Source organism: Lygodium microphyllum, chromosome 7 (genome assembly GCF_053477565.2).
Source record: "Lygodium microphyllum isolate KBCC chromosome 7, Lygodium_microphyllum_v1.1.10, whole genome shotgun sequence".
NCBI lineage: Eukaryota > Viridiplantae > Streptophyta > Polypodiopsida > Schizaeales > Lygodiaceae > Lygodium > Lygodium microphyllum.
In genome coordinates, this window is record NC_141141.1 from 59,939,488 (window position 1) to 59,964,279 (window position 24,792).

The 24,792-nt window shown below is 40.9% G+C and overlaps 1 protein-coding gene across 3 annotated transcripts in view; it reads right to left on the reverse strand.

Annotated features, from left to right (window-relative positions):
- Window positions 1-24,792, reverse strand: part of LOC148033497 (pathogenesis-related homeodomain protein-like) — a 105,112-nt gene that overhangs the window by 46,310 nt on the left and 34,010 nt on the right. For 2 of the 3 annotated variants that reach the window (XM_087681438.1, XM_087681439.1), the window contains 5 exons: window positions 16,558-17,268; window positions 2,414-2,579; window positions 2,096-2,219; window positions 1,880-1,992; window positions 1,364-1,735 (listed from right to left, as the gene is read on the reverse strand). In XM_087681438.1, coding sequence (XP_087537564.1) covers window positions 1,364-1,735; window positions 1,880-1,992; window positions 2,096-2,219; window positions 2,414-2,579; window positions 16,558-17,156 — 1,374 coding nt within the window. In that variant the 5' untranslated portion in view covers window positions 17,157-17,268. Of the gene's footprint in view, window positions 1-1,363; window positions 1,736-1,879; window positions 1,993-2,095; window positions 2,220-2,413; window positions 2,580-16,557; window positions 17,269-24,792 lie in introns of those variants that run through there. The other variant, XM_087681440.1, reaches the window with a different exon arrangement.

The following is a 24,792-nucleotide window of genomic DNA, read 5'->3' on the forward strand; positions in this document are numbered from 1 at the left end:
TTTTTTTTCAACGTGCAGAATACAGAGAGAAAATTATTCAATTACAGCAACATTTCCCTTCTTGTTACTGGCTTTCCCCTTCCAGAATCTTCCTTGATGTAAAATTTCAGACCCAGTACTGAAATTGATGTCAAGAAGCACCCCTGCATCAAGCAGCCTGTTCACATAACAACAAAAAGATCAATGTCATGCAATCCAAATATCGTATCAGGTTGTTAGAACTGCAAATTTGCTTTGATTCGAAGCTCATAGCTGGACCGGCAAAAGATGACTAAAAATCTTTCTGCATCAAGAAAGAATTTGCTGCATTTCTGTGATGTTGTTGCCATGGCTTCTTGAGTGAACTAGGAGCTTCTGAGCTATGTATCCAGTTCCTGTATTCATCCATGTACAGCTTCTCAACCGCAGCTTTTATAGCCTGTTCAGTTGATAACAGAGCAATAATGGAGGTTCTATCATATTCATGACATCCATCATAGGTACAAAACGGGCTTGTTTCTTGGTGTTTCTGTTACAGGAGCCTCAATTGCAGCTGTCAATTATCTCATAAGATGAGCTGGACAAATACTTGGATTTGCAAGATTTCACCCTTCTATTCTGAGGACTGAACCATACACACAACATTCACTTGATTGGTCTTCTATCCTGAAATTATTCAAAGTCCTCTATGGTCGCGACTTTGCTTTCGAAACCCTTCGACAACGGTTTGTAAGTCAAGTATCTTGCTTGCTTTGCAAGGCAGTAGAAAATATTCTACAGGTGCAGCCAGTCCCTTTCAAACATTTGCCTAATATTCCTGAGGGAAGTCTTTATGTCACAGACATGTGAAAAACAAGATCATGGTCCACTATAAAGAAAAGAATCACAGGACTGAAGCCTTTTGTTGCCAGTCTACATCTTATGCTAATGCACATGCATCATTTCCTCTTGCACAGATTACGATAGCCACTAATCCATTGACCAATACACAAGGCAACATATGCTGCCTTATAACAAGGAAGGTCAAATTCCAACCTCGTTACAAAGGTTTACACACAAACTCTAGCTATCAGAAAAGCAGCCTCTAGTTTTGCTCTTACACATTGAGTAGCCAAGATCTTAGTATCCCACAAGGAAAACCCTAGACAGACCAAGACAAATGATGAGCATCCTGTAAAATTTGGTACCGTTTAATCAAGATGGGTAAGGAATTCAAATGTAACATCAGACAAAGTAAAATTCATAGTCCAGTATTACTGTAAAAGCCCCCTCTTCCTTCACTTCTAGACCATTGTAAGTGAACCAACAAGACAGAAAAATGATCTTATGGACAACAGATATACCATAGAAATAACCCTCAATGAGCAAAGACTCATCCACTCACATCATATAGCTGCTTGTAGTCCACATCCTTCCGTTGCCGTTTTCCTGTCACCAAAACTTCATCTCCCTCTAGCTCTGGTTTGACTTCCTCTGTGTCAGTGTCTTCATCAAAATTCACAGCCTTCGATGTTCCAGCAAATTCATCGAAAAATATCACTCCTGAGCTGTCATCACTTGAGTCTGAATCTGAGTCTGAATCTGATTCACTGCTGTCAGCATTGACACCATCTTGTGACAGCTTTACTTCATTCCCATGATTTTCTCCCTCTGGATTGTAATCATCATCACTAGAATCTTCAGATGGCCAGTCTTCCATAGCACCAAGAAGATTGCTCTCACTACTTGCATCCAACAAAGCTTCAGAAAATATGTTCTGCATTTGACATGTGCACTAACATAGAATCACAGACCAAACTAACAGAATTGACAAATACAATCACAGCTGCACTAACGTACCAAAAACCTAAACCAGGCATAGGTGCTAACAAAAGAGTACAATGTTTGGAAGCAAAATTACCTCCCAGCTATCCTCCAACTTAAAATCAGTTTCCAAATGATCATTAATAGCATCCAAGCATTCCAACTTAGAGTCACAAGCAGGACATAGCCAACCTTCATCTCCAGGAGGGACTGCAAAAAAGGAATACCCTTCTTAAGCTTCAGAAGGCAGCCATACCAGAGATTTTGATGTACTGCACATTCCTCGTCAACCATTCCATTCATACCAACTTACTATCTTCAGTTTTTAGTGGTGGCTCCAAACAGAACTGATGGAAGGCCCGATTGCAAGCACCATCACATAGTATAATGTCATTGTCAGGGAAATACTCTTTCAATTTGCATTTTGCACAAAATATCTGCACTCATATTTAGAAGCCAATATTTCGAACCTCATTAGGAAAAAATCATGCAGCAAATACCATCACAGATCCTACAAACAAAACAGAAGGGAAAAATTTACTGCATCAGCAGTCAACAACTAAACATCAATCCTTTATGAGCTATGACCACTTTTCCAATCCCTTCCAAAAGTATAAGGTACAGATCTCACATCGTCATGATAGATTTGCCCTTCCCCATCGAAGGCAGAGTCCTCAATTGACCCTTCTAGACTCAAAATGTGGAGTTGTTGGAGTGCGTCACGAATCCCAATTTTACATTGCAGAATTTGCATCTCGGCCTTTTTCAGCTCTTGTTCAGGCCTAAGCTTCTCCAGGCTGCAGCACCAAGTTCCAAACCCCAAACCCCCCCCCCAAAAAAAAAGATCCCATAGTGTCAAAAGCAAGAAAACAATGATCAAAACAGATGACCCAGAAGGTCTTAGATATCCAACTCAGTGCTTTAGAGATCCCCAAACTGTGTCAATGCTTGCATCCATAGTTTTTTCATGCATTTGCATATCAGGAGTGCATACAGATATGGAAATATGATTGGAGTACAGTTCATCCCCTGGCACTGAAAAGCATGCAGTCCTACATTTATGGTGAAAAAAGCCGATGAAATAGCACGTACACATTTTAACCTTCAAACTTGAAACTTCAATGTAGTATGTTGTATTGACTTTCAATTCGTTAAAAGTCAAGAGTTCAAAGCATTACAATCACAATGTCAAGAATGGAATAACAAAGGATTTTCTCCACACTTAATGGAGAAAAAATTCAAGTATGAAATGGAATATGTTAGGTACGTCTCGAACAGCTTTTCCCATGTGGTAATTTGTGATACCCACTCATGGAAAACCAAGAATGTCTACATAGCCTTGCCTTTGATGTTAAAAATAAGTGTCCTTAATAGCTTAGTCTTTGGTATTGAAAACGAGCATCCCTACCATCATAGCCTTTGTTATTAAACCAAGACTAAGAGTAAAGATGTTCACAATCAATCTCCTCCACTGATCCAAATGCCCCTTGCTGTCATAAATGATCAGCAAGCCTTTTCAAAAATTTGCCCCTTGACCTTCACCCAAGATTTGTCAAATCTTGACCCTTGACTAGCCAAATGCTGCCCCAAATAATAGGGATGGCCTAGCATCTGAAATTTCTGGCAATTCTCTTGAATTCCTCTCCTGATTTCAATCTTCAATGCCTCTAATTCCTAGCATGGGTCCCAATGTGGCTACTAAACCCATTGGAAATTAGAGTTTCAGTAGAAATTCCCTTGTTGTCCACCAAATTTGGCTAAGATCTGCTCCAAATGGCATGAGATTTGCTGAGATTCTCAAAGAATAGGCAGGAGAAGGTGAGAGAATGTTGTAGCGAATAATTTCTGAATTTCCTCACAAAGAAACCCTTGGATATGGCTACTACCCCTATCTAGATAAGCCAAAAAGCTGTCGTGTGTTGCAAAACTGGCCATATATGGCTATTGCTTGCATTAAATGCTGTTGCCAGCTCTTGAAGGGGTCATAAATGTTGTCGCATGCTTGTGGGAAGGTGTTTAAATCTAAGGGTCAATAACTGCTTAGGGATACTTCAAAGACAAATTGGCCTAGCCAATTTCATTATTAATTGGTAAAATTATTTTTTTGAAAACTAGAATAATTGTTAAATTAATTTTTAAAATTGATAATATGAAAATTAATTTAATAAGATGGACAATGATGGAAAATGGGATTAGAAGGCTATCATTTGGCAAAACTTGCCCATGCAAGTGGAAAAAACATCTTAAGGGGCTAGTGGAAGTCTATTCTAGCCATGGTGAGAGAGGAGAAGGTTGCTAGAGAGCAAGGAGATGAGATGCTATTGATGTGATTTGCAGCCACCAAGGACTATTCCTAAAGCAAGTGACAGCAGTTTGGAGTCCTCTAGAAGCAGGTGACAGCAACCCGAAGACCTGTTGGTGCAGGAGACAACATACAGAAGCGGGCAACAATCTTTCTTGTGGTCCCAAGCTATAGGTGAGAGCTTCCATGCTATTTGAGTAGGGTAGCGGTAGCTTTTCAGCACTTCTCAGTGCTTCTTGCTTGCGATGAAACTTTGAAATTTCTCTCTCTATAGCATTCTCTCTCACCCCCAAGCCATCTCTTAAGTTATCTCAGCATTTTCCAACAGTTTGAGCCATCAGAAGAAGAGATTTCAATCAATCTTTGTTGTAAGCCCTAATTTACAATGGAAATTGGGGTTTAACAGTCACCTTGGGATGCATGCTTAGTATTGGGAGCTTAGAACTTGAATTTCAATAGCGCTGAAATTGAGGAATTTCAAGGAGATTCAAGAGACTACCCAACCAATACTAGAATTAGGGCTCGATTTGCCTTTCAAGGAGCAGAGTAAAGGCTAATCCTCGAGCAAACCAAGGGGCAAATTGGTTTGGAGGCTTGCTGGTTAGATTCGACAGCAAGTGCCACTTGGATTGGTAGAGAAGGTCAGAGGATCTCAGTTGTACTTCATTCATTTGCAATAAAAGTTAAAGAAATACCACAAGGAGCATCAATTTTGGGACGAACAGGTTGTCCATTGTCCAAGATTAAAGTGGTAACATTTGCATTTTCAGTTTATGTGAATTTTATACTTACTGTGATTAGTGTTAAATCAGGTTATTTACCATCCTATCCGAGAAGAAAGGGTGGTTTCACTACCATTCATCCCCCAATGCTATGCATAGAGAGACAATAAACGTTTATAAACTACATGAGAGAAGGCCAAAGTTGCCACCCTAGTGTGATACTTATCTCTAGTGATGGTAGAATTTTTCACTAGTCCATGAGCTTTCCCATGATTCCAATTGTGATGTCAATTGTCCATTGTGCAAACACATGTCCTGAAAATAGGGAACCCTTGGTTTGGCTTTATTTACATATGTCATGTTCTCGACACGAGCATGCCATACTTAGGTTGCATTTGAGACTATAGTGAAATTTGCATTTTTTGTAGATTACAAAATAAAACAACCTTATTCTATAGGCATAACTATATTTGAAACCAATCTTCCTTCTCCAAAAGGGTGGTAGATGACCTTATTAAGCATTAATAACAACAAGCAATAAATTTGCTAAAGGGGAGAAAGTGCGCAATGGAGTGCAAGATCAAGGCAAGCTGAAGAGCGGAGCTAAGAGTTAGAGAGAGTAAACGCAAAGATAGGTGTACCGTTTGTGATGGTACACAAAGAATAAAATAATGTATTTATATGTTAGGGTACAAGATACAATAAGGGTGTGTTCACACCTGTAAGACTATTTACACGGAGACGAAGGGACTTTACACCCAACAACCTCCCACTTAAAGGCCCGAAGTGGTACCTTTTAGCTAACCAACTCCCACTAAACAAATGCAATGCTCATGCTGAGCCTTTGCAAGACACTTAGTGAGAACATCTGCAGGGTTATCTTGGGTTTTTACCTTAGTCAATGTGGCAAGACCATCATCCAAGACCTGTCGAATAAAGTGATAACGAACATCTATGTGTTTAGTACGTGCATGGAACATGGCATTCTTAGCCAAACATATTGCACTTTGGTTATCACAACCAAGCACTGGAGTACGTGAAGAAAGAACAAAATCCTTAACCAGACGGCCAAGCCAAATAGCTTCCTTAGAAGCTTCGCTGGCTGAAATATATTCAGCTTCCGTAGTAGTACTCAGTGCCACAATTTTCTGCAATCTTGAACACCAAGAGATAGCCCCACCAGCCAAAGTAAAAACTTACCCACTGGTAGATTTCCTAGTATCAAGATCTCCAACCATGAATCACAAAATCCCTGCAACTCTAGTGTACCCTTTCCATAGCATATACACTTTTCTTGTGTACCTTTCAAATATCGAAAGATACATTCACTACTTTCCAATGTGGCTTGCAAGGATTAGACATGAATCTACTAATAACTCCCACTGCATGAGCAATGTTAGGGCGAGTTGCAACCATGGCATACATCAAAGATCCTCAAGCTTATGCATAAGGTATACCCTTCATGATACTAGCAGCTACATCATCCTTAGGGTAACCAGCTTTGCTAAGCTTTGTATGTGGTGGTAAAGGCACACCAAGAGGCTTAGCATCAACATTATTAAACATGTCAAGTACTTTGCCAATGTACTTCTCCTATGAGAGAAACAACAAATATTACCCTCTGTCTCTTTTAATGCGCACGCCCAAAATGTGTTCAGCTGCCCCTAAATCTTTCATGGAGAATGCTAAACTCAATTGTCTTTTAAGAGCATTAGCATGTCATCCACATATAAAACCAGCATAATTAGGCTTCCATCATCAGCCTTTTTAGTGTATAAACAGTGATCTGCATGACTGCGTTTAAATCCATGGCTGAGCATAAAGGTATCAAATTTTTTATACCATTGTCTAGGAGCTTGTTTCAGCCCATATAAGCTGCATTTCAGCTTACAAACCAAATGTTCTTTTCTTGGAATAACAAATCCTTCTAGCTGCTTCATGTACAGCTCTTCATCCAAGTCAACCTCACTTAACATGTGGATTAATTTTAATCACATGATTAAGTTAATGTTGCACGTGTGAGATGCAACTCGGGTTAAAGTAAATTTACGAGCCCGAGACCCTAAGAAATCACGGGATGCCAGAGGCAAAAGTTGCTATAAATTATGCCGCACAGGTACTTGGTGGTATCTGGTGCCAATTGTTGGCCTAGGTCATCCATTTGGCCGTAAGTGTCAGTTGATGACACTAGAGAAGTGGTGTTTAATGGTACATAACGCCAATCTTATGGTCAAAGATGGTGCAGAGACACTCGGGAATGGAAATTGCCTAGCCAATTTAATTATTGGCCAGTCAGACTATTTTTCAAGGCACCGAAATAATTATTAGATTAATTTTCAATATTTAAAGACTAAAATTTACTATTTAATTATGAAAAATGCTAAAAAAACCATTTGGAAAGGCTACACTTGTCAAAAATGCCCATGCAAGACTAAAAAACGTCTTTAGAGGCTAGAGAGAAGCATTTCTATAAATTCAGCCTGCAAGAGAGAGGGAGGAGAGGCTGTTGGTCTAATTTGTAGCCATTGGAGCACCTTCTAAGGTTGCCAAGGGCAGGAGAAGACCAATCAACAGCACGAGGCAGCATCTACAAGCTATTGAGACAGGGCAGCAGCTGTAAATGACTGATTTTCTTTAGTTCTTTGCATCTACAAGCTGTTATGACAGGGCAGCGACTGCATTTGACTGATTTTCAATCATTATTTACGACAAAACTCTGAACTTTCTCTCTCTACAGCTTTCCCTCTCATCTCCCAGTCATTTCACAGTCTTGCTCTGAACATCTCAGCATTTGGACCCTTGGAGGCTAAGAAATTTCAGATTTCTCTACTATAAATCCTAATATGCAGCAAAAATTAGGGTTTAGCAGCAGCCTCGAGAAACGTGCCAAAAATTGGAAGCTCCAAGACTTGGATTGAACAAGGCTGCAATTGTTTTTAGCCTATTCAAGTGGAGGGACTAGCAAATAATTGAATTTGGCATTTCCATCAAAGCGGATGAAGGCCGATTGATTGTCCGAATCAAGGGGCAAATCAGATTAAAAACTTGCTAGTGATTCATCACAGCAAGGGGAGTTGGAATACCAAAAGGAATTGGGAGAATCCCATTGTAAATCAACTTCTTCTTCAATAAAGCTACAGAAATACCGAAAGGGGTGCCAATTTCAGGGCCAATTGGATGTGCATTGTCCAAGATCAGTAGGTAAATTTGTATTTTTAGATTTGCGCTAATTGTCTGCTGTTATAATTAAGTTGTAATCAGGGATTTACCACCCATTCACGGAAGGAAGGCTGGTTACATAGAGACTTCATCTCTTCCTGCATAACAACCTCCCACTTTCTCTTGTTTTCACATGACTATGCCTCTTTAAATATCAGAGGCTCACCCTCATCAATCAGTTAAATGTAATCCAAAGATGGCCAAAACCTCTGTGGCTGCCTTCTGACACGTGTAGACCTTCTTACCCAATGATCTGTATTATCAGGCAGTGGGCCTACATCCTGAGGAATGTGCACACCATCACCACGTGGTTGATTTTTAGCATTTTCTTGCTGCTGCAACCTATTTTCAGCATATTCTTCCTGCTGTCCTATTTCATCCTGTGCATCTATTTACTCTCCCTGGTCTTTTGGCTGTAGCACAATATGTTGCTGCTCATTTTCAGCATCGCAAGGAACAAAACTTTCAGCTAATGGCTGCTGAATGGCTGGCTGTTCATGCTGAAATTTGACCTTCTTTTTGTCAAGATCACCATGCATAGCATTTTTCAACAACTTTGCCTCATTAAATACTACGTCTCGGCTGCGTACTATCTTCCTGCCCTGAGGAAGCCAAACTCTATAACCCATCTCTCCCTCATCTCTATATCCCATGAAGATGCCCTTGATGGATTTCAAGTCTAGTTTAGTCCTCTGTTCTACAGATATATGCACAAAGGCATCACAACCAAAGACACGCAAATGGTCATATGAAGCAGGTTTGCCAGACCAAACCTCTTCAGGAATGCCATTTTCCAATGCATAATTGGGAGGGTAATTGCATACATAAACTGTAGTTTTCAGAGCCTCTCCCCAAAATTGCTGTGGGAGATTAGCTATGGACAGCATGCATCTGACTCTCTCATAAAGTGTGAGATTAAATCTTTCAGCCACGCCATTTGATGCAAGATTATAAGGGACTGTCAACTCCCTCTTAATGCCATGCATCTCACAAAACTTGTTAAATTCATTTGAGACATACTCACCCCCATTATCTGTTCTTATGGCTTTCAACTTAAGCCCTTTTTGTGTGGTAACAAAAGCATGAAACTTTTTAAAATTATACATCACTTCCTTTTTGCTATTAAGTATATACACCCATGACTTTCTACTCAAATTATCAATGAAAGTAACAAAGTAGCGTGCACCCCCATACGAATTAACAAGCATAGTGCACACATCAGAGTGTACTAAGTCAAAAGCATTAGACTTCTTAACGACACCAAAGTAATTAGGAGACTTCACTTGTTTTCCATATAAGCAATCATTACAAAATTCGAGACCAGAACCTCTTACATCAAATCTCCCTAAAGAGGAGAGAACCTGAAGGCCTTTTTGGCTCATATAACCAAGTCTTTTGTGCCAAAGCTCCATCTACGAATGGAGTTCAGCCATAGCCAGGAACTTGCAAGGTAATGCTTTACAATGCAAGTAATATAAAGTCCCCCTTTTGCTGCCTTTCGCAATCAACATAGAGTCCTTATGGACCTTCCAAGATCCACCACCAAAGGTAGTAAAATACCCTTTAGTATTAAGCTGTCCAACTGATAGTAGACTTTTCTTTATGCCAGGTACAAATCTGACATCTTGCAAAATCAGCTCTTGGCCATTTTCAAGAGCCAAGTGAATGGTGCCAACACCCTCTATCTCACATGCATAGTTATTACCCAAGTAAACCTTGCCTAAGCAACCTGCAGTGTATCCAAAAAATGACTCCAAAGAGGGGGTAACATGAAAACAGGCACCGTTGTCCACTATCCATGATTATGACAACCCATCATGAGTTGAAAGCAAGGCATCAATTACCTTCTTTTTGGTGATGTGCATATCACCTGTTGCTTGCTGCCATAATGTCTGCATCATTACATGAGGCTACAACAAGTATCTCTTCAATGTGAGGAAGCTCTTCAATGACCACACTAGATGCAACATTTGCCTTTGTAACTTCTTTTGAGGAAGAGTTATCATCATCTTTCAAATCCTTTTTTTTCTTACCTTGTTTCTTTCTTTCTTGCTCTCTCTTGAAATACCGGCAATCGAGCTTTTTATGCCATTTACGCCCACACTGATAGCATGTGACATCCTAATGTTTGCCCTTGGCTTTGCTTCTGCTTTTCCCTTTACTAGCTGCATTACTCCTCTTTTCAAACCTGCCTCTCACATGGTAAGCTAAGCCACTACTTTTACCACTAGACTTTCTTCTGATTTCTTCATTAAGGATTAAACCTCTTACACCATCAAAAGTCAAAGCAAGATTGTTGCTAAGTGACATAACCAAAGATTCCCAACTGTCAAGCAAAGTCATCAGTAAGAAAATAGCTTTCAATTTATCATCAAAAGCCGCCAAACAAACCAAAGTCCTGTAACTGACTCAAAACCCCTGTAAAAGCACTCAAATGCTCAAATGTTGGCTTAAACTCATCCAACTCCATCTTCACAAGCTTACGCATAAGATGCACTTGATTCACAGGAGTTGTATTTTTATAAGTGTCCTTAAGCTTTTTCCATATAGCATAACCTATATCAAGACGCTTGATGTTTGTAAGTACATCATCAAACACTGCCATCTTAATGTATGCAATGGCCTTCTTATTAAATCTAGCCCAATCCACATCTATCATAGCTGCGGGCTTAGTCTCCAAGAGAGCATCTTCACAGTCCTTGAGAAACAAAATGCCTTGCATCCTATCCTTCCACAAGTCAAAGCCACTGCCATCAAACCTCTTGATTTCAAAGAGGGATTTAGTGTCATTACTAATAGAAGCATTTACAGCCATTTTTCAGCAATAAACCAGAAATTCAATGCTGCAATTTATGACAGCAAAAAATGAGCTGAATATTCAGCTGATTTCAGCCCAATTTTTCAGTAAATGATAGCAAGATTCAGTCCAAGTACATGCACAGCAGTAGAACGAATGACTTTCAGCAGTATGACTGCGATTTCAGCATACATTAAATGCATACATCGCTGCTAGGTAACTCCCACTTCAGCAATATCACCAAAAATACATTTGCATCAATCCCAGACCTGCAAATGATTACTAAGACTGCTGCAACATGAATAATCAGCAATACATTAACTCAATGGGAGCTGTCCAACATGTGAACTGCATACTTTTGTGCTCATATCATCTTCTGATTTCCAAAACACCAAGAAATCTCTACAATTTCCCCAAAATCGCACAAGCAGGAGATAAAAAATGCTCAAATTACTCTGCTTGTAACCACAAGATTGCTTCAGCAATATTCCTAAAGAGCATTTCACACATTAACTTTGCCAAAATCCACAGATTTCAGTAAAAGCACCAAAATTTCACTGAACGATCTGCCCTGATTGCATTAATACATGTTTCCGAAAGCATAAAACGGGCAAAATTAGCAAAATTTCACGAAATTTTGCAAAAGCCCCAAATTTCTCGAGCCCAGTTGTGCACCAATATCAGCCAATCTAACTCAGCTAAACAAAATTTCACCAATACAGCAAAAGCCCCAAATTTTATGGATCCAATGTTGAGAAATTTCACTCAAATGAGCAAAATTACTGTAAGTTTGGCGAAATTCCCAATTCAAACGCACACAATGTCTGCAATTTCTAATGCAAATGCCTCGATTTTGCATGAGCAGCACTCAATCTGAAAAACCCTAGATTTCCGGGTATAAATATGCACAAATTTAAATTTTGTGCTTGTGCACGCAAACCCCGTCAAGCCAAGGGAAAATTCAAGGAGAATTTTGAAGAGAAAAAAAAAACGAATTTGTGGTCCTTTGAAAAGTGACGTGACCAGGTCTGTTGATCTGCCAGTCACGTCCTGTCCTTCGGCCCGTTGGTCACACACGCTGCAGGTTGTACTCGTCGACAATCGCAAGTTGCCCGCGTTCGTTTGTAGTCGCAGGTTACACCCTTTAGTTATGCAGGTTGCGCAGATTGTGCACTATGATTGCTCCAATCTTCTTTGTAATACAATGCCTTTTGCTACCATGAATGGCTAGCAAGTCTTCAATCTGATTTGCCCCTTAATCTAACTGGGTATTTTCTCATCTATGGCTAGTCAAAATGGACCTAGAATTCATTGTGGTTGGATGACCTTAATGAAATTTCCCAAATTTCAGCACTTGACTTCAAGTGCTAGGCCTTCATCTTTTGAGCATGAGACCCAAGGTGGCTGATGAGCCCTAATTTTTGTTGTAAGTTAGGGTTTACAATAGCAAATGCTTCTACAACACACCCTCATTGCCTCAATTCTACTAAGAATGGCTGAGATTTGCTAAGAATTGGCTAGAGAATTATTGAGGGAATGACTATAGATGAAAGGTAAGGGTAGACAGTGAAATTTCAGAATTCTGTTACCAAGACTGGCTGAAATTCACTGCTGGCCTTCTATGAATGGTTGATGGGGACATTAGCAGCTCCAACACGTAGTCTATCATGTCTTTTCAGTGAACCAGAGAAATTGCAGAATTTTGTTACCAAGACTGGCTGAAATTCACTGTTGGCCTTCTATGAATGGCTGATGGGGACATTAAGAGCTCCAACATGTAGTCTATCATGTGTCTTGACGGAAGCAACTCTTTTAGAGCATGCCTTTTTTTTGGCAATCGGTTTTAGGTGGTATCACAATAGCCGAATTATTTTTCAGCCCATTGCATTTCTTTTCAGTTAACTGGAGGCTATGCTTACATTGGCAGATGCTGCGATTAGCCTTTTTAGTTGGCGACTAACATTCCTCGATTATTTTATTGTTGATGATTAGGCTGGTCAACATTTTTATGCCTAGACTCATGCACTCAACCAATTTCTAGCATTTTTGGGGCTTTCCTTTGGCTTTCGCTACAGCCTTTCAGCATCAACTTGATCCAGTGCCCTAACTAATGCCTTGGGCTATGTGTAGGAACTGATTGGTCCACCTTTGTATTCAGCTTTCATTCAATTCAATGAAGACTTTTTTCTTCCATTCTCTCTTTTGTTGCAGTATTTCTCTTCCCTTCTCTCTCCGTGTGTGTGTTCCTCTTCCGTCGTGCACTATCACATCGTATTAGAGCCAAAGTGAGGACTCAGAGGTTCTATAGAGAGAAGACCACACTCAACTTGCTGTCGTGAAGGAGATTTGTCGCAAAGAGCACATATTTTTTGCCTTGTTCAAGCCTTCTATGAAGTGTGAGGGGCATCTACAACTTCTCTTTGTTGGGTGCAGCTGCTTTTTCAGCCATTTTGGCAGCTTGACAGTAAAACATAGCATCTTTTTATATGTTTGGAAATTCTTTTGAAGAGTTTATTGAGCTGAAAATTCATTACAATTTGATTAGCTCTCTAAAATGGCCCCAAGTCATGCAAATTACCAAAAGTTTAATTAAGTGGTGTGTGGTCCTAGAGGGTTTCCATGTCCCATAAGCAAAGCCCTGATTTGGGAGGATCCTTCTGTATCTATACATAGACAGGCTGCCCACCATTCAGCCTATCCTTTTGTATATGTTTCTCATTCTTGTCTCATAGGTTTCAACCATCAGCCCTCTTCCACTAGCTGTCCAGCCAGGAGTGATTGTTGCTACATGGTCTACAGCTATCACCCAAACTCTCACTGCTGTTGGTGATCAACTGCCATCATCTTCACGCAGCAACATTGTTGCGTTTACTAGTTCTAGCCCCAAAGACTGTTGCATTATGGTTTCTAGCCTACTATCCTTCCATTTCCAAGATTGGCCTCATTTGCATTTGTATCTACAGTAAATCATTTTCATGTTTCAACACTTTTCTTCGACAACCTCTACTTTGCAATTGGTGGTTATCACCCTTAGGATCCATCTCCAATGGACGACACACATCAATACCTCCCTCAACCCACTCCCATGAGAGCCACCGACTGTTGGACAACTCTGCCCTCCAGCATCTTCTACTACCTCATTTACAACACGGATTCATTCACTTCACAATTCTCTTTCTTCTTTGTTTGTGTTTGAGTTTTTGTGTTTCGTGTTTCGCATTTTGTGTTTAGGATTTGTGTTTATTGCATTCCTATCTGAGTTATTGTGTTTTAGTTGTATTAATACATTTTGTGTTTTCTCTGTGCAAACCCTAGCATATCTTCATTGAGTTATGGGTTATCGGTTTGATAAGTTTGATGACGCGGAGGAGGAGACTAATCAATCTTCCTCTAATACGCGATCCTATCAATCAAATTGTAGTGAAGAGCGCCGTGAAGATCAACAATTAGACCCATGTTCTCTTGATAGATTGAGAAGACTGGAGCCTCCTTTTCTCCCCGTGCTTCTCTACATGTTTCTCATAGGGCTTGTACTACAAGTCCTCACATTGCCGTGATGCTACATTTTATGCAAGTGCATGTGCTTCCTTCTCTCCCCAAAGAAGATCAACTTGATGGTGCGAACTACTCTCTTTGGTTCTGCAAAGTGGAGTGTATCCTTGATACCGTCAACTTGTGGGATTTTGTTACTACCCCAATCTTGCATCCAATGGAGGATCCTCACATTGATTCTACGATAGACCAAGCAACTCTTTGGGATCGGCTTAATTCTAGATTGTGATATTTTCTCTTCATGGGTTTACAAGATTATGTCCTTGTGTCTGTGTGTGGGCTTAGGATTGCAATGGAGGTGTGCACGGAGCATTCTTCTCTTTACCATCAGATGACCTTTGCCCACTGCATCACCCTAGAGAAGAAACTCCATATGCTTTTTGTGGATGATTCCCATACTATGCAGGATCACATCAACAAGATCAGGACATGCAGGATAAGCTTGCATCCCTTGGCAAAACAATCTCATTAGAGGACATGGCGATGATTCATGCTAAATGCAGTAAAAACAATATGCAAAGGAGCAATACTAACCCCTAAACTCCCGTGTCTCTAGGACTGGGGTAGAGAGTATGAGATGGAAAGTGTATCGTACTCTGACTGATCCTAAAATGCAATAGATAGCCTCTAAGTATGTCTAGCAGTAGCAAACACAACACTAGGCAGATGGATCAATGACAAAAGATAGTAGATGGTGGAATTCGATCTCGAAGATGATAGCGATAGATGCAACATCAAAATGCATGGCAGACTATACGAACAGTGCAAAGTGAAAACACAACAATAAATGTTGACGCAAATAGTAGGCAACAACAGCTGATGGTCCAACACAAGCGGCACGTGAGAACTTATGGTTAATGGCCTCTAAGTGTCTATCCTGAAAATGAAGACAGTATTTCCCTTTCAAAGCTTACGTGCTTTGAAGCTAACTTCTTGAGAATGTTGTTATAAATTACCTTACATGTTTATCAATAAAATAGTTCTAGTGTCAACCAATTGATTCTCTCTTTTTCTTTTTTTCTTTTTTCGTGGAAGGAAACAAAATTCTACTAATGACACCTTACATGACAATGGTAACAGTCCTCTTGCTTAATTAATTAATGCCTAATCTCTAATGTCACCACTGACATTAGTGGCCAAAAAATTTGTCTAGGCCTAAATCTAATACCAAGCACCACCTAGTATCTATCACACATAACTTATCACAACTTTTGCCTTGGTACCAACTGATATCTAGGGGTCCTAGGCCCCATACTATAAAATAATTAACTTGCACCTCACATGTGCGCACCACATTAGCACATTTGATTAACTTTTAATCAACTGCTAAGCAAAGCAATAAAATTTCACGTCCTCATGACAAGTAGGGAGTTGAGGAAAATGAGTAAGGGTTATGCTACATCGTACACTCACATGTTTGGTCTCAAGGATCCACAAAATCTTATCACTTCATCAACTATATTGCCAAGGAACACAATCATTTTCTATTCATCTTATTGCCTCATATGTTATAATGATGAGGTGCAGAATAAGCTACCTCCTAAACTTATGTTGTCTGCATCCAACCAATGGATCAACTCATTCGATCCGTCCGTCCTATCCAACACAATACGTCCAATCACATCCAATAATGTTTGGTGAAAACTGTATGATTGTTTTAAAGTGTCTGTTTGTGACCATTTGGGGTTACTTTTGGGGTAAGTTGTAGGTGTTGTTTAGGCTTCCTCTCCCACAACACACGTGTACATACACCATTTTGAAGCTACATTCCAGCAGAAATCCCTTGTATTTGGAAAAGGAAAGCACTATTTGAAATCAAACAGTTGCTATGTGTAACTTGCAGCACAACAAAACTCAGCAATGCAAATAGAACATCTCTTCCTACAGCTAAAATAGTCTCCAACTTTGGTTCCTTGGATTCTGTGACAAGCAGCAACATAACCGTGTGCAGTGTTTATGTTCCCTAAATTGGCAAGCCTAATTACCCCATCAATGTACAGCATGTCCTGGACTAGACACCATGCTACCACAAATGGTTGCCAAGGTTTGACTTAAAGTAAGAACCCTCTCTGTTTGAAAAAGTGGCATGCTACAAAAAAAAATTAAATGAAAACAAAATATTCAACACCACTTAGCAGCAGTAAGATGGATGCTTGCCATTTTCTTGCAAAATGAAGTAATACCTTTGTCCTTTCCATCCATCAGTTGAGTAAGCATCGATTAAACTTCGTTCACGGTTCATCTTGTTCAGAAGATATTTGACTCGCTGCTTTATCCGCAATGTACCATCTTTCACGGATCCTTGATCTTGCTTCTTGACTTGCTTATTCCTGGTTGGCTTTCTATCCGATTTTATTACATCAGCCTTTGCTTCCTCTTGAGATGTTAAAGCCTGTTCTTTTGGGGTGTGAGAACGTAGCCATTTCACTAAAACATTTTCTTGAGTCCCACTCTCAGTTGTTTTAGAAGCGTCTGATGAGCCTCCCCGTACTCGTCTATGAGTTTTATTGTCCTTTGCAAAATCTGAAGCAGAATTAGAGGAGCTTTTACCTTTCTGGCTTTTCTTTTCTGAACCTCCTTCTGTTGACACTTTGAAGGGCCCTGTTGTTATGTTAGGGGTTTCTGCAAGTTGTTCAGTCTTGTCTTCGTGGTGTTCTAATGTAGGTCCCAGACGACTATCATCTGTAACTCGGAATTCAGATTCCACAGCAGATTCTTCTGCCTGCTGCTTCAAGTAATCAGGCTTAGGTGAAACATTATGGATGTCTGAATTCGTCATCATATCATCAAGACCATAATACTTTCAGCCAAGCATCATTTTGTTCATGAGCAGGACTTTTCACGATGGTCAAATGACAGCAACCATTATAACGATCTCCGTGAAAACTTGCAACCTGGAGAGAGCTTTTAAACATTAGTTAATCGCACATGGCACAAGGTATGCACTTCATGCCAGAAAACTTGCTGCAGAGTAAGAAACAAATACATAAACATAGGAGATGGTTCTCAAGCATTCACTGTAGGGATAGTAGAGAAAAGTGGAAAAACAATTATTGGAACTCAATATGCAAGGGCCCAGGCCCATAATATGAAGAAAACATGCTTCTTATGTGATCTCCCATGCAACTGTTGCATATTTTCATGAACCATATCACTGTGAACACACCCTATTACCACACAAATTCAGACCCTTGCATAGGAGGGATATTTTCCCTTTTCGACACCCACTAACATTATCGACCTTAGGATTTCAATCTGGCATAGTGAAAGCACCACATTAACTAGATTCTTCTGGGACTGTAAATGCTGTCCTGTATTCAGTTTTATAGTTGAAGGTAGCCATTATAACTGCTGCCTAGCAAGCTAGTAACACATTGTTGGTTGTGAGGAACCCAACTTTCCATGCTGGCAGAAAGCATATTGAGCTGCAAAACCACTATGGGAAGGACTCCATGCAGGTGAGATCGACTTTGTTTATGTGCTCCCACTAGCATCAAAGCTTGCCAAATCTTCTTCGTGTACTCTTCAAGACTTTTGCAGTTTGGTGTGTCCACGGTTGTCACATTCGATGGCATCCTATTAGTATTGTCGATACCAGTACAGTACTAATTGGACAAATAAATCTTGGATGTACGCTTGATGCTAGTCCAATGCAAAAAACTTGTACACATAATTTTAAGGCCTATAATTATTGTGGGGACTTTAAAAACAATACACTTCAAATGTTTAGAATCTATACACTAGGAGTTTACATATGGAGAGCTTGAGAATGAGAGGGTCGAGAGAATAGAGCTTGAGCATAGAGAGGATAGAGTGTGGAAAGCTTGAGGGAGTAGGGGGTAAAGAGCTTGAGGAGAGGGAGTTTGGGAGTAGAGAGCTTGAAGGTTGATCTTGAAATGTGAAATTAAAATGAGAGAGGGGAAGAGAGGGAGAGAATCTATTGTAAGGATGAAGCATTAACAATGCCTACGACAACCCCAAATGGTCACAAACAGGCACTTCAAAATGGTTAAACAATTATATATGCTCCTCCTTGTGCAACTTGAACACAATTCAGCCTGGCTTTCTTCTGTGCTGTTTGTGGTCATCTTTTGCTGTTTGTACATCTTATTTTCTGTCATCCTCTCTCTTCTCTCTTCAGTCAAATCTCTCCCTGCTTTGCAGTCTCTGCCACCCTCACCAACATGGCAGTGAAGCTGTGAACACGTTCTTAGCAATGAACATTTAATGGATCTTAGGGCATTTATTAGGCTTTGTGCCAGGTGTCTTTTAGGGCAGCTGGGCAGCCCAATTTAGGGATAGCTCATTTGTCTCAGGTGTCTCCCGAGAGCTTATATGTACTCCACTCCTCCATTCTTGTAGAATCGGATCACATCCATTAGGAGAGGGGGAATCTAGAGGTACTGCTGGTCACCACACGTACCATTCACCTATGTGGTTTGTACTGTAACTCTCTTGTATTGTGTTATGGATTCCATTGCCCTTTCATTCATTAGTTAAGTGTTCTTCTCCATTCTTTGTGTTCTTGCAGTCTATTACAGCAGCACCTCTCAATTCCATTGCTGTCCCCTATTTTGACACGGTATCAAATGTCCATGTCAGTGATCCTGGTGCTGTGTGCTGCTGGACAGTCTCAGCTCTATGCATTTGACTGCAGCCAAACCTGCAGCTGCATCCTGATCAAGATGCTCGGCAAGTTGTTCTCTAGCTCAGTCCCCCTGTTTGTGCTTAGCAACTGGTTCTCTGGCTGAGCGCCCTGTTTGTGCTCTCTCTCCTGTTGAAAACTCTGTTTTCAGGTTCAGCACCTGTGTTTTCAAGCTGTGTTACCTCAGCTAGGCTGGGCACCTCTATTCTGTGCTGATCGCCTGCTTTTCGTGCTCTCCAAATTTTTGTTTCTATACCCTGGTCTGCTGCACCATCTTTGGGCTCGTGAGTGCTCCCAACAGTTGCATTTCTACACGTGATTATCACACCATGCTTCAGGATGCCATGACATTTGTGTTTCCTATTTTGGCTGGCATTCATATTCATGATGCTCACTTTGGCTATGCCTTTCTAAGTCTAGGTATACCTTGTGCTTTAAAATATGCTTTAAGGTGGGTTCATGCATGTTAATTATTGCGACTCGTACACTACGCTCAATTTACTATTTATCCCATTTCTCTATGCTTCATTAAACTGTGCTTGAACTTGAACTTGTGAACTTTTCTGATTATTCAGGCTCATTGACCACAGGCACCCAACTCTCTCTCTCTCTCTCTCTCTCTCTCTCTCTCTCTCTCTCTCTCTCTCTATATATATATATATATAGAGATGAGATATCAGACTACCTTGATGGGCTTGTAGGGGAGGAGCTGGCCTAGGGGGGGCACTGACACCCATACTACTGTATGCCGCTGACAAAGTCCTCATCTCTAGCACACTGGAGGGATTGCAGTGCCATCTAGATGCACTACAGGCTTTCAACAAGGGCAGGGATCTCACGTTGAACCTTGGGAAAACCAAGGTTATGGTTTTTAACACTTCCTACCAGTGGATTTGGCAATCAATACCCATTTCACATAGGGAGAGGAGATAGTGGAGGTGATCTAGAGATATGTTTACTTGGGGATTACATTTTTAGGACCGAGATTCACTTTGAGGAGAGCAACAGAGGATGGATTGACATGAGGCTATGTGGCTTGGGGGCAACAAAGAGCTAGTGCGCATACATATAGCTTCAGGAGCCTCAAATGAAGCTCTGCCACTTTGACACTGGTGTCACACCAGAACTTCCGTATGGGGCCCCCATATGGCAATCAAGCCTCTACCACACGAGGAGAGCCACACAAGATCAGCCACTACCCACAGGAGAGGAGATATATGAGGGATGGAAGCACATGAAGAGACCCCTAGTAATCATGATTTCACGGATGGTTCGAGGTAAGCCCTTTGTACTACAAGAGATTATTAGAGTAGAGATGGAAGCACCACCTCTAGTGATAGAGACCCTCTTCCAAACAGTGACTCTCCTGCGTAGGCTTTGGACCTTGTCGAGACAGAGATACTCCCACCTTGCACTAGAGTCATCTAAACAACTAGCATTACAAGGGGATCTAAACAGAGGCATGGCTATAGTTACATGGATTACACATGGATCACCTCCCACCACTAGAGTACAGCTTGGACTACCCCCACTTGGAGCTCAGCCGAGAGAAGCTGAACCTCATTATCAGAATGGACATTATTCAGATATGCACAGCCAGGACAAGGGTGATACCTACTAAGGATTTGGGGACAAAGATGGCTTTCTACCACGTCATCAGAATGGACATTATTCAGATACACACAGCTAGGACATGGGTGATACCTACTAAGGATTTGAGGACAAAGATGGCTTTCTACCAAAAGCATCCTCTACACATATCCCTTGATGGCTTTGTTGTTCACTTCAGATATATGGATGCACACCTGTCTTGTGGTGTACGATGTGCCATTGGGCAGCTCCATACAAGCTCACACCTACTCTAGATTGAGATAAGTAGTTACGGCACAAACTCCCTCTCCCCAAATGACAAGATTTGTCAACTTTGTCAACTCGAGCCAGAGACAAGAAGCACTACTTATCCAAATGCACCATGTACTACAAGATCCAACGGAGCTTCAATTGCTTGTTCAAAGAGGACATCCTCAGATACCTGAAGGGAGTGGGTCTAGTGTGCCATCCTCGTGCCATGGGGGGAGGGGGATTGGATCCAAGTCTTCTCCGTATCTAACCTCAATATGTCTGCTTTGATAGCATGGTTCAGCTTTGATCAACTTAGGTCAAGTGTAGGGCAATCCAAGCTATAGTCAAAGGAGGGTAGTTTGTCAATGTGCAACTAATGTAAACTCATCCATGTACTCATCTGAGCATACAAACAATGTATGTCACCATCTACTGCTAGTTGTCTAGAAGAGGCCAGGGCTAGCCGTGGGTATCTATCTTGGGGGAGCTCCCATAGTCTATGCATAAAAGTCACTACCTAGACCAAGGCCTCAACCACTATGGGTGATGCTCCCAGCAGCATAAGCCCATCCATGGCTTTGCCACATCAGTAAATCCGGCCTATAAGTCACCAATAGTCATGGATGATAGAGAGCCCCATTCAAACCGGCTTGCTTATTTAACATGTGTGGTCCCTGTGGATGACCACAATGCAGTGTTGGAGGAGCTAGGATACTATGTGGGTCAAAGAGGCCATGTGGCTTTAGCTTCTCCCACTTGTTGGAGAAGAGAGTCACTTGTGAAGTCTCTATTTTGATGGCAAAACTTCAAATATGTGTTGGAGACCCTTCAATCCTTAGCCATCAAAACCCATGCTTAAGATTGCTCTTCGGATGCATGTGAGAGCAAGTAGAGTTCCTATTCTCTCATTCATATGTGGTAGAGACCCTTCAGCCCTTAGCCATGAGAGCCCTTGCTCAAGATTGCGAGCAACTAGAGTGTCTATTCTCTCATTCACACGATGATTCACAATCGACTTAGCACACAATAGTTAGAGTAGCTAGTCTATTGCCGCACTAACTTACACATAATGAGAGCTATGATAAGCATGGGTAGTCCAAAGCGAATAAACACTTAACCATAAAATTTAAAATTTGTTATTCTAAGCTTTAAATTTTATACTTAAAAATTTACACTTTAACATTTACAATCTTATGTGTATTGTGTAGGTGAATGTTGATACATTCATGTTAACGCGTGACACTCTTTTGAATGTACATCAAGAGATGGATGAGAAGATAATCTTTGCAAAGCTCTAAAGAGAGCTTATAGCAGCAAATACTCATGCCACTCACAATTAGCATGCTTGTGGGCACGGAATTCGAGTAGACAGTAACAAGGACATGGTCATTCCATACCCTCCGACATCGACGAGAGGTGGTTCGAGTGGCTTGCAAATATATGTAAGGCAAGGCTCTAATAGCTCCCATCTAATGCATCACGATGACATCCCTCCCCTTGCCTACATAGTCGGTGCATAGGGAGCCATCATTTGACAATGATGGTGATCTTATCAATGACGATGACCATGACAGTGTCTCATCATGTAGCACTGAGGATTCATCTTCAAACTCTCTTGATAAGCACTCATATGGTTCTAATAATTAAATGATGATAGTGATGCCTCATCATAGTCTATAGATTCATAGGTCTCTCTCTCTTTTTTGTATCTACTATCATTATATCCACATGCCACTATGATCCATTATCCATGTATGCACTAGTCTTTAGACTCTAGTTGTATCGCATGTTGTGCACAGCGCATGCAACCGCGAGGGCAAGGCCACCGTCATGTATTCATCTTATTTTGAAATGAAATGGCTATTTCCACATTAAACATGTGTTCTATCATTTAACGCTTTATGGTTTTTTTTAATCAAGTTAATTTTTTATACTAATATCGAACCGTACTTTATAAAATCATAAAGTAGCATTTAATACTACATTTTATTGTACCGTACAATATCGTACCTACCAACTATGCACCCATCAATGGGTGTGATACTTAATACCCTAGGAATTGTACTTTCAGATCATTCTCACATAGTGGACGTGACCTTCCAAGCACACCTCTCTCGTTGTTCCCTTATTCACTGTGAGTGTAAGTACACATATGCTACTGAACCCTAACCTAACAACCTTCGAGCACACATATGTGTTGAGCTAAAAATGCATTAGCTTTACTTAAACAGCCCCAAAACTTGCTTAATTAATTAAAAAAACCTTGTTTATTTAAAAGAAACGCGATCCTAGAGAGTTTCTTTGTCCCATAAGCACCAACCCACTTAGGAGGGCCCAAACTTTCTATAAATACATATGCTGCCCTCCATTCAGCCCCCAATCTCGTTTTCGCAAATTCCAAGTGTTTCAACTTGCTGCCCACACCCTACTCACGGAGGACATCTCAACCGAAGCTGTCCATTGCTGTCTACATTAGTTGGCGCCCGATTTCCAGCCCTCTTCTCGCAGTTTGGAGCTGATTCCAGCCAGGTGATTGTTGTTCCTGCACAAACCTGCTGCCGTACTGCCTGCCACATCATCTACAGCCTGCGTTTGGCAATTTTCTCTCTCCTCCAACTGTCACCCAGCTTGCATACTGTCCTACTAGCGTTTTTAGCCTTTCTCTCTCCAAACAGCTGTCCTACCTGTGTTTTTAGTCTTTCCCTCTCTCACTACCGTCTACATCAAATCTAGCATCTCACTGCTGCATTTGCTGGTGTTCAACATCCGGAGGCTGCCTTGCTACAATTCAAGTTCCGTTCAAAGTACGACACACTCTCCAGCTCATTACCTCTACCCTGGTCCTTGAGCTACAGGAGTTCCAAGTTCAGTATTCATTCACTGCATATTGCGTTTGATGCATGAGCAATGTATATTCAACAGTTATATCACTTGAGTTATTTTCTATATTCATTGTCTCTGAGTTACCCTAACCCTAACTGAGTTCTTTTATCAGTCTGTGCTTTGTCATACAATTGTTATTCCTGTTTCTATGTCAAAGTATCTCTTTACATGGTATCAGAGCCTCGTACTCTCTGAGAAACCTACGCCTTTGATCTGAAAGCTCTCCGCAAGAAGCAAGAACAACGGTAGGTTCAAATGACTTCGAACACATCAACACCAATTCAATCTCTAGATCAACCTATGCCGAGAAAAGAGTGAGAGTGGGCACAGCAGCTTGCTCCACAAAGTTCGGACATGACAGAAGACACTTCTGACAACCCGGAAGAAAGGCTATACAAGCTTTCCACTAAAGAATATCATGTGATCATGGACTTTAGATGAAAGAAGATTGAGGAGCTTGATCAAAGGATTGACCTTTAGGACAAGCTACTCAATGAAGGTATGCATGAATTTCTCTCTTTAGATGCTGTGCATAAATCTGATGATATTTCAGGACCTCTTCCTTCTTTTCAATTTACTTCTCAAAAATCAGAATGAATTTGGAGTTCCTATTTCTACACTGCATGGTGCATCATCATCATTTCATTTTTAATCATTAAATGGTAAAAATGAACAAAATGGATCTGTATCTTTCACACCACAAATTCAAAACCCACAAATCCCACCATATTCTTCCGTTGCTTCTCCACTTCCTTTCACACCATTTACATTCCCCTATCAAACACCTCATGTTCCGCATCACACCACACCCAGGGTTATGGAAACATAGGCACCGCCTTTAGGACCCCATCCTTTCCTCCATCGGGTGGTGTTCCAGCTACTTCTCACACATTTTCGGGATTATTGCAGCCTGGGTATCCCCCCAATCTCTCCTGAGTGTGGATCAATTGCTACCAGAGCTTGCTTCTATAGCATTACCTAGTTGACCTCCTGGTCATTATGTTGTGCCCCAGCCAAGCTTTCCTATCCCAGTGCCTCCACCTCCATC